Source organism: Gorilla gorilla, chromosome 13, assembly GCF_029281585.2.
Source record: "Gorilla gorilla gorilla isolate KB3781 chromosome 13, NHGRI_mGorGor1-v2.1_pri, whole genome shotgun sequence".
NCBI lineage: Eukaryota > Metazoa > Chordata > Mammalia > Primates > Hominidae > Gorilla > Gorilla gorilla.
In genome coordinates this window covers 72837878-72849267 of record NC_073237.2, presented here as the reverse complement: position 1 = coordinate 72849267, position 11390 = coordinate 72837878, and the positions used below count along the sequence as shown (strand labels likewise).

General features: G+C 38.9%; 1 protein-coding gene across 9 annotated transcripts in view; it reads left to right on the top strand.

Annotated features, from left to right (window-relative positions):
• PRUNE2 (prune homolog 2 with BCH domain) overlaps positions 1 to 11390 on the top strand; it is a 292041-nt gene that overhangs the window by 262554 nt on the left and 18097 nt on the right. For all 9 annotated transcript variants that reach the window (XM_055351078.2, XM_019033860.4, XM_063696471.1 and 6 more), the window contains exons 13-15: positions 2636 to 2738; positions 3375 to 3506; positions 4357 to 4443. In XM_055351078.2, coding sequence (XP_055207053.2) covers positions 2636 to 2738; positions 3375 to 3506; positions 4357 to 4443 — 322 coding nt within the window. The remainder of the gene's footprint in view (positions 1 to 2635; positions 2739 to 3374; positions 3507 to 4356; positions 4444 to 11390) is intronic.

Genomic DNA, 11390 nt, shown 5'->3' with positions numbered 1-11390 from the left:
TTGAAATTACTGTAACACTCTGGAGCCAGATTGCTACATTTAGAAAAACGCTTTTGAAAGGATGCTTTCTTGCTTTTAAGTTGGATTCATTATGTCTGTTGTCTCTTTTAATGAACGTCTGTCTTTTCGTCATGATGAGGATGAATTGCTTATCTGTGCGGTATGAGGATTAGTGTAGCTAAGCCACCATATCCTTTGTGGATTTCCATTTAATTATGCATCTTCAGAAATGAAATTATTGTAACAAGCAATTTTTGTATTAAGATATGTCTCCTCCTGCCATTTTCCTTCATATTGCATTCTAAAAAGTAGTTGATAAATACCCTGCATATTGGAAAAGATGGAACGAAAGCAAAAATATCCAGAGAAGCTACTACGTTGCTCTCTCACAAACATGTGTTGCATCAGTTGAATACTTACATAGGTAGCATCTTCTAAGATCTGTAGTATAAATACTATATACAACAACACCGTATCACCACTTGTAGTATAAATACTGTATACAACTACCTCAAATTAGTAATACACACAAACCCATAATTGGGTATATTTTTAGTTAGTTTTGCTCTCTTCCCCCATATTTTTTTGCAGTAGAGTCACACTCTCTTTGTAGAAAACATCTTATTAAACTGCTTTTCAAGAGTGAATTAACTCCATCCAGATCTATACACAGCCATTACTTTCCTGCCGTGAAATCACCAGTGGGTATTTAGAGTTCTGAAAAAACTAACACGTTGGGTTCTGGGAGGACTGGACCAGGCTTAAGCGTATGTCCTGTCCTCCTACTCAAAGCTTGAAGAAAATCTCTTTAATGATTCTATAGTCCAAAACTATATGACATCAATTCCAATCGTTTAGACAGGGATACTAAAAAATAAAAAATTCACACATTGCTTCCCTTTTTAAGTGTGAAAGATGCATGACATTCCATATAGTTACCTGTGGGGGTCTGACTGACACCTGCTGTGAGTTTCAAAGAAACTATGGGAATATAAAGCTTACTTAAAAGACAGGGCAATTCCAAAATTATGCCAGAGCTTTCAAAAGATGGGGAATGGTGTCCTGAGATGTATCTACATGTTCCTTGACCCCCGGAGTTTCAATGGCCACACTTTCCGCATTTCCCACCTGCTGTTTTCTCAGTAGCTCCTGCAAGTAGCACTTCCACTCCTCAGTTCCATGTTACCAGGAAGCAATTCTCAAGTTTTCCCAAAAGTACAGAATTTTATACTACTCAAATATAATTTAGCCAGACCCATCTTTAGTTTTCCTCCTCTTATGAGAGGAAGTTTTCTTCCTCTTCATAGAATTCAGAACCTTAGCCGCTTAACAGAACTCAATGTGTTAATTTTCTCAGAACTCTAAATACTCACTGAGTGATTACGTGGCAGTAAAATATTGGCTGTAAATAGTTTTTTTGTTGTTTGTTTTTTTGAGACAGAATCTCACTCTGTCACCCAGGCTGGAGGGCAGTGGCGCGATCTTGGCTCACTGCAACCTCTGCCTCGCAGGCTTAAGCCATTCTCCTGCCTCAGCCTTCCAAATAGCTGGGATTACAGGCGTGCGCCACCACGCTTGGCTAATTTTTGTATTTTTAGTGGTGACAAGGTTTCACCGTGCTGTCTGGGTGGTCTCGAACTCCTGGCCTCAAGTGATCTGCCTACCTCAGCCTCCCAAAGTGCTGGGATTACAGGCATGAGTCATGGCGCCCGGCCTGGCTGTATATAGATTTGGATGGAGTTAACTAACTCTTGAAAAGCAGTTTAGTAAGATGTTCTCTACAAAGAGAGTGTGATTCTACTGCAAAAAAGATGGGGGAACGTCATATAGCTCTGGACTGTAGAATCATTAAATAGAGATTTCCTCCAAGCTTTGAGTAGGAGGACAGGACATACGCTTAAGCCTGGTCCAGTCCTCCCAGAGCCCAATGTGTCAGTTTTTTCAGAACTCTACATACCCACTGGTGATTACATGGTAGTAAAATATTGGACAGAACAAGGCCTGGCTAGAACTTTTCATGGGTTCTCACACTGTCTGTTGATCCCAGGGGCACTGCAGGCCTCGAAATCAAAATAAAGGTGTTTTACTTGTCTACTCACTAGTATTTGGTCACTGGAGTGTGTGGATGAGAGATTATATTGCACTTCAGTGGCTAAATTCTCCCTTTAAATTAAGCAGTGTCTAAGACTAAAAAGAACTATAGAGGATCAAACAGAATCTCTTTCTTAGCCATCAGAAGAAAGAAGTGCTGTATAAGTACTTATGTATTAGTATGATATAAATCTGACATTTAGGTCAGTCTTGCCCCCTCTCATTTTTTGTGATGTTGAATATTTACACACCCTCTTCACAACTATGTACAACAATATAATCATCCGTAATATATAAATAGCCTACATATGCAAATATAATTGCCCTATATATTTAACACTCTATAAAACATAGATGTTAACCACTGAAAGATAACTATATGCGTATATACCTACAGACCTATAGTCAACATAATCCCCATTTCATGCTGCTAATATACCCACAAAGACACACTTGCCAAGGCTTCATATTTATCCATTAGGTCAGATATTACCTTGTTAAGAGCTTTCAATTGGTTACAAGTGTCTTTTTGTTTGTCCCCCAGGATACTATGGGGACGGTCTAAATGCCATCATTGTGTTTGCCGCCTGTTTTCTGCCAGACAGCAGTCGGGCGGATTACCACTATGTCATGGAAAATCTTTTCCTGTGAGTGATACTTATGACAAAGTGCTTTGAGTTAATGTCTGTGGCATGTAATGTCAGATAGAGCATCTTTCATTAAAGAAAATAGATGATGTAGAATGTTCTAAGCCTTCAGTGAAAAGTCAGTAAGGTTTCTGTCAAGGAATGTTGCTCAAGGGGCTAAAACTTTTAAAGGAGCTCTTTTGTGGGTAGACTAGACTGAAACCAAGATGAACAGAATTTTGCTTGCATTTTAAAATTCTGTAACATTTCCTTTGGGCAAAGTATTATTTTTGTTCCTTCATAACATGTTCTTAGTCAGCTAAGACTGACTATAACCTGACTTCATTAATATCTGCCCTTATTTAACCTGAGTTACCCTTAGTATTTGATAACATTGTTGACAGTTTTGAAAGTCAGGATTCTTTCTAACCCATACATTTTTCTAGTGTACCTCCATTTAAAAGATAGATAGCCATACCGATAAATGAGTAATACTCTCAGAGGAATGCTCTTAGGTAATTGTATTCTTCCCAAGGTAAAGAGGTAATATGCACAATCGTTCTTAAATTTCATACACCCTGTACTTTTAATGTTATGTAATTATGGTGTCAATAGGATGTGGGAACTGAAAACATTCCTCTTCCTTCCTGTGATCAGATATGTAATAAGTACTTTAGAGTTGATGGTAGCTGAAGACTATATGATTGTGTACTTGAATGGTGCAACCCCAAGAAGGAGGATGCCAGGGCTAGGCTGGATGAAGAAATGCTACCAGATGATTGACAGACGGTATGTGGGCTCTATTATTTAATCACTATTTTGATTTTGGTAAACTGAAGGCTAAACAACCACATGGTATACTGTTATTATCTTCATTATACACAAGAAGAAACCAAGTCTCAATAAGATCAAATAAATTGTCTAAGTTGCTATTAAGCATGTATTCTTTTCAAAATAGTAAAGGTAATACTGACGAGAATAAAAGCATCATTAAACAAAAATACACCATGTTGGTTATAGATTCATGCACTCTAAGAACACAACCATTCTATTTTACATTTACTTCTATGAGAAAATGACGTCTGAATCATACAAGTTTCAAATTACATCTCAAAAAGCATTCTTGTAATTAATCGTGGCCATTCTATATCTTCCTACCAGGTAATAGTAACTTGCACAGAACTCCCTAAAATTATATATATACACACACACACACACACACACACACACACACATTTTTGTTGTTGTCGTTGTTGTTGGAGTCTCACTCTGTTGCCTAGGCTGGAGTGCAGTGGCATGATCTTGGATCACGGCAACCTCCGCCTCCTGGGTTCAAGCGATTCTCCTGTCTAATCCACTGAGTAGCCAGGACTTACAGGCGGGCACCACCACGCCCAGCTAATTTTTTTATTTTTATTTTTAGTAGAGATGGGGTTTCAACATGTTGGCCAGGCCAATCTCAAACTCCTGATCTCAGGTGATCTGCCTGCCTTGGCCTCCCAAAGTGCTGGGATTATAGGCATGAGCTACCATGCCAGACTTAAATTATATATATTCTTATTTAGGAATATATTTTATGTTTTAATTCCTACTGAAAATGGGTTAAGAGTAATGTATTTTTTTTCTTTTTTCAAAATAGGTTGAGGAAGAATTTGAAATCATTCATCATTGTTCATCCATCTTGGTTCATCAGAACAATCCTTGCTGTGACACGACCTTTTATAAGGTATAGTTAATGTTGTCATAAAATAAAAGTACTACTAGTAGTTTTAAAAAATACGTACTCATTGTCCTAAAAACAAGAATTCATAAACTAAGAGTACCCAGGGAAATATATTTGTCTCTGTCTTTCCTAGAAAGGTGCTTTGGACTATTCATCAAGAGTCCCGAATTAAGAGAGAAAATGCTGTCATGATGAATATTTCCCCCAGATCATTATAAAACAGGACCTCTAAATTGCTTGCTATAAACACGGAAGATGAAGTGGTGGGATTTTCATGCCACACTGGAAAGGAGAATAGATAATACATTTAAAGTGATATGCTATTATGTAGAGAATAGAAAGGTAGAGTAATATGACAATGGAAAGTAAAGATGAATCAAGGGCAGAAACAGAAGCCATATCATGTCTCAATTGTGCCATTTCTTCTGAATAGACCTACACAACGTTTATATAACTACCAAAGTTATATAGAGTCTGGGCAGCCATTTTGAGAGCTGTGTTTTGATCACCCATGAGGAGTCTTGGTTTCAATTCAGTGAATATTTATTTGTCACTTATTTTATGTTAGGTTTTGTATAACCTTACATCTTAGGGATGCAAAGTAAAATAAGTTATGTTCATAATATAGTAAGACTTCAAATAGTTAAATGAAAGGGATAGTATTTACTTTCTAGATAGCTTTAAAAATTTGCCCACCATCAGGGTACAGATTAGATTAATTGAAATTTTCCCATCTCAAAGTTATTAATGAATTTCTTTTAAAAATTCTGATAACTTTGCTTCTGGGGAAAAAATAAACTTTAAAATCTTTTTTTGTGTGTACATAGATTTTACTGTAGCTTCCAAATTCTACCTTTCTTGTTAAGTATTTAGTTATATTTATTTATTATTCTTATTCCCCACTTCCAGTTGCTAATGCTGAAAAATGTACCTGAAAATCAAGAATTGTTAAAATGGTAAACTGAAGGCTAAACAATCACATGATATACTGTTATTATCTTCATTATACACAAGAAGAAACCACTGAAGAAACGAAGTTATCAGAATTTTTAGACGAAATTAATTAATAATTTTAAGATGGGAAAATTTCAATTTATCTTCAATTGAGTAGCAGGATTCACCCTAGTTTCCCTCTGGCAAAGATTAGCTGTTTACCATACTGTGTTAAATTGCTTTTAAAAATATTATGAGCAGCCAAGCGGGGTGGCTCACACCTGTAATCCCAGCAGTTTGGGAGGCCGAGGCGGGCAGATCACTTGAGGTCAGGAGTTTGAGACCAGCCTGGCCAACATGGGGAAACCCCATCTCTACCAAAAACACAAAAAATTAGCCAGGCATGGTGGTGGTGTGCCTATAGTCCCAGCTACTAGGGAGGCTGAGGCAGGAGAATCGCTTGAACCTGGGAGGAGGTTGCAGGGAGGCAAGATCACACCACTGCACTCCAGCCTGGGCAACAGAGTGAGACTGTGCCTCCAAAAAACAAACAAAAATATTAGACCTATTTAAGGTATACAAAGAGCCACTTATTTTAATAGTTTCAGGAAATGCTTTAACTAGGGAGTAGGAATCAATGTATGCTGATAAGCTTTCAAAAAGTTTAATGGGTAGAAAGGTAAACATTAGCATAGTTACTGATTCATCTATGTTTGCTTAATAATTCAGCACTTATAAAACAAATGTTTTTTCTTGATTAAGTAATGTTAAAAGATAAACTTTAGACAAATCAATCAGTTTATTAGAGCAAAAAATGATTTATGAATCCAGCATGACTTAGAACCAGGAGAGGTTCAGAGAGCTCCTCCCAGCAAAGTGGGCAGACAGTATTTGTCCAGAGAAAAGCAAGGTGATGTATAGAAATAGCTTGATTGGGTATAGCTCAGCAGTTATCTTATTTGGGTACAGTGTGATGAAGCATTTGCCTTATATGGTCATGGTCTGATCATTTGGCAACCTGTGATTGCTGAAGCTCAGCTGCTTTGATTGGCTGAGACTCAGCTAGTCTTTGCAAAAATATACTCATAAGTTAGGTTGGAATTTTGTTTACATACTATGTTAGGTTGCAGTTAGCTACCTAGGAACTCAAACTACAGAGAAAGCCTCAAGCCAAATGTAGTTTAACAATAAGAAAACATTTGTTACTGTAAGGCTATTAAACATTATTATAATTCAACACTACTTATTGAAGGGAGCTTCAAGATAATAACAACAACAGTAATAATAAAATTATAGCAACAGTGTTGTGGTAAATTACGACTAATAATGGCTAAATTTATTGAGTGCTTATTTGCATTATCTCATTTAACCTAATGACAATCCTCTGAAGTAGATACTTTTTTGTTTGTTTTTTGTTTTGAGAGACGGTCGCCTTCAGTCACCCAGGCTGCAGTGCAGTGGCACGATCATGGCTTACTGCAGCCGCAGACTCCTGGGATCAAGCAATCCTCCCACCTCAGCCTCCTGAGTAGCTGGGACTATAGGTGTATGCCACCCCAATCAGCTAAATTTTTTTATTTTTTTGTAGATATGGGGTCTCATGTTGTCCAAGCTGGTCTCAAACTCCTAGACTCGAGCTATCTGCCTGCTTTGGCCCAAAGTGCTGAGATTACAGGCATGAGCCACCATGCCCAGCCTGAAGCAGATACTGTTTACTATTTCCATTGTATAGGAAAAACTGCTGAGGTTCAGGGAGGTCAAATAAATTGTCTAAAGCAGGAACGAGCAAACATTGTTTATAAAGATTCAACTAGTTTAGGCTTCACTGGCTCTATGATTTCAGTTACAACTACTCAATTCTGCCATTATAGAGCAAAAGCAGCCATAGGAAACATGCAAACAAGTAAGTGGCTGTGTTCTCATGAAACTTTTTTTTTTTTTTTTGAGACAACCTCACTCTGTTGCCCAGGCTGGAGTGCTGTGGTGCGATCTCGGCTCACTGCAACCTCTGCCTCCCCGTGCTCAAGTGATTCTCCCACCTAAGCCTCCCAAGTAGCTGGGACCACAGATATGTATCACCACGCCTGGCTAAGTTTTTGTATTTTTGGCAGAGACAGGGTTTGCCATGTTTCCCCGGCTGGTCTTGAACTCTTGAGATCAGGTGACCCTCCCATCTCAGCCTCCCAAAGTGCTGGGGTTACAAGCATGAGCCACCATGCCTGGCCTCTGATGAAACTTTATTTATGAAAACCGAAACTGAATTTCCTATGATTTTTACATTGTAAAATATTCTCTTTTTTTTAAGAGGGAGTTTCACTCTGTTGCCCAGACTGGAGTGCAGTGGCATGATCTCTGCTTTCTGCAGCCTCCGCCTCCCAGGTTCAAGCGATTCTCCTGCCTCCACCTCCCAAGTAGCTGGGATTACAGGCATGTGCTACCACACCTGGCTAATTTTTGTATTTTTAGTAGAGACAAGTTTTCGCCATGTTGGCCAGGCTGGTCTTGAACTCCTGACCTCAAGTGATCCGCCTGTCTTGGCCTCCCAAAGTGCTGGGATTACAGGCATGAGACACTGCGCCCAGCCGACATCATAAAATATTTTCATTTTTACATTTTTTTAACCACCTTAAAAAACAGAAATCATCCTTCACTCAGGGACTATAAAAATCAGATAGACTTGTGCCTATAATTCCAGCTACTCAGGAAGCTGAAGCAGGAGGATTGCTTGAGGCAAGGAGTTCAAGATCAGCCTGGGCAACATAGGGAGATCCTGTCTCTGGAAAATTTTTTTTTTAATTTAGCTAGGCAGCGTAGCATGTGCCTGTAGTCCTAGCTACTCCAGAGGCAGAGACAGGAGGATCACCTGAGCCCAGGAGTTCAAGGCTGTAGTGAGCTATGATCATACCACTGCACTCCAGCCTGGGTGACAGAGTGAGTCCTAGCTTCTAAAAAAATAATAATAAACTGACAGCAAGCTGGCTTCAGCCACGGGCTATCATTTACCAACCTCAGGTCTAGGGTGACACAGCCTAGAAATGATAGGCTCCATCTTTGAAACCAATTGTCTGCCCAATTCTAAAGAAAACCTACATCAAGTACTTAATAATTGTATTCTACAGTTTCATCATGTAGGAGCCTCTTTAAAGATCCTCCTTTGAATCAATTTACTTCAGTGTTAGCAACTTGTAGATATGAAAAAAGAGATCACTAAAATGTATTATAGGTCTTCTCGCTACTGAAGGGTAGCATCTATGATAGAGGTATATGGCAAGTTCATTTTAAACAATGAGTTATTGGCAGTTTGGAGATTTCTCAAAGAACTTAAAACAGAACTACCATTTGACCTGCCAATCCCATTACTGGGTAAATACACAAAGGAATATAACTCATTCTACCGTAAAGACACATGCACACGTATGTTCATCGCAGCACTATTCACAATAGCAAAGACATGGAATCAACCTAGATGCCCATTAACAGTGGATTGGATAAAGCAAATGCAGTACATATACACTATGGAACACTAGCAGCCACAAAAAAGAACTAAATCACTTCCTTTGCAACAACATGGATGGAGCTGGAGGTCATTATCATAAGTGAGCTATCCTAAGAAAACCAAATACCGCATGTTCTCACTTATAAGTGGGAGCTGAACATTGAGTATACACTCCAGACACCAGGGACTACTAGAGGGTGGAGGGTGGAGGACAGTGAGGATCAAAAAACTACCTATCAGGTACTATGCTCATTAACTAGGTGACAAAATAATCTGTACATCAAACCACTGTGACATGCAGTTTACCCATGCAAAAACCTGCACATGTACCCCTGAATAAAAGCTGGGGAAAAAAATTAGTAATTTGTCTGTGCCAAGCACTGGATTGGGAAATCACATAGCTCGACTGCTGTCCTTAAGGAGCACAAAGCCTGGAGCAGACATGGGCAGACAAGTGAACAGTTAACAATAACAGGATACAATTGCATTTTGAGGAGGTGATGACTCAAGGTGAGGGTGAGTTTGGGGGTATACCTGGTAGAGAGCGAAAGCTGATAATCTGCATCAAGAGAGGCTTTGCAGAAGGAGGCCTTCCCTCCAGGTGAGTTTTAAAGGATTAGTAGGATTGGCCAGCTGAAATTAGAGAGAAGAGCAATCCAGTTTGAGGAAACAGGTAGACAAAACGCCAGATACAAATACATCAATAAAGAGAGAACATGGCATGTTCAGAGAACTGTGAGATTCCAGTGAATGTTAACACTGGAGCTGGAGGTTTTCCTTTTGCATGACTTCTTTTCCCTCTCAGTCACCCACTCAGTCTTTTATCAAAACCGTATTTAGCTCAACAACTCCACAGGAGGAAAAAGGCTTAATATAGCATATCACTGGTAGTGTGTGTTGACCCAAGACTTATCAGGAGGGACAGAAGCTACTGTATGGAGAGGACGGTTGTTCACAAGTCTCTTGGGCCCAGGGCCAAAATTGCAAGTAAAGTATTAAAGATAGATGGATAGAAGACACACCTCAATAAAGCTTCTTACTAGAATGCATAGTAGTTGAACACAAGGTAATACAGATGGCAGACAGCTCAGCAAGATCCCAGTAGACTAGAGAGACCTTTTCATTTGAAACCATTCAAGAATGTTAGACCCTTGGATATACTTTTTAAATTAGTTTGCCATTACACAAGTAATAAGAAAATGCAGGCCGGGTGCAGAGGCTTACGCCTGTAATCCCAGCACTTTGGGAGGCTGAGGCGGGCGGATCACAAGGTCAGGAGATGGAGACCATCCTGGCTAACACAGTGAAACCCTGTCTCTACTAAAAAAATACAAAAAATTAGCCAGGCATGGTGGCAGGCACCTGTAGTCCCAGCTACTCGGGAGGCTGAGGCAGGAGAATAGCGTGAACCCAGGAGGCAGAGCTTGCAGTGAGCCAAGATCGTGCCACTGCACTCCAGCCTGGGCAACAGAGCGAGACTCTGTCTCAAAAAGAAAAAAAGAAAATGCATTCTTCAGAAATGCATAAGACCAAGTTCTTCCTTTAACAATTACCAATTCCTGTTCCTAATACCCTTCCCCAGAGGCAAAATCTTTTATCAGTTTCATTGGTATCCTTCCAAGTTGTTCTCTGTGCATTTACACATCTCTAAAACGAACACATTTAGATGAAAGCTGTTTGTAATTCAAATCCAATTATTGGAACATATTTTTGAATGTTGGTTCATCCAGAATAAACGTTCAACCTAAAACTTTAAAAAAAAACAAAAATTTTTAAAATAAAACAAACTAAAAAACAAAGAAAAATGAGTTTACATATATTTTTCAAGTATCATCAAACTTGCTAGATTCTGAAAGAACTAATGGTAAGATTTTTGTTTGTTACAAACAAATAAGTAAACAGAGACAAACAAGGCATAAAGTAGTGACTATTCAGAGTAGCAGGAACCACCGGGAGGCCGCACAATATATGGTCAAGAGTGTGAATGCCAAAGTCAGACTGCCCAGGTTAGTATAGGCTCTGCCATTTACTAATGGTGAGACCTTGGGTAAACACTTAACTGCTCTGTATCTGTTTCCTTATCTTTGAAAATAGGATAATAATAGTGTCTACCTCACTAGGCTGTAATAAGAAATACATGCATTCATATGTGTAAACCACTTAAGACAGCATTTGGCCAAATACTGCATGATCTCACTTATATGTGGCATCTAAAAAAGTTGAGCTTATAGAAGTAGAGAGTGGAATGGTGGTTACCAGAAGCTGCGGGTTGGGAGTGAGGAAATGTTGGTCAAAAACCACAAAATTTCGGTTAAGAGGCATAAGTTCCAGAGCCCTATTGAACAACATGGTGACCAGAGCTAGTAACAATGTATTGCATCCTAGAAAATTGCTAAGAGAGTAGATTTTAAGTATCAAAAAAAAAAAAAGTATGTGAAGTAATACGTATGTAAATTAGCTCAGTTTAGCCATTCCACAATGTATACATATTTCAGAACATCATGTTATACGTTTTTACATG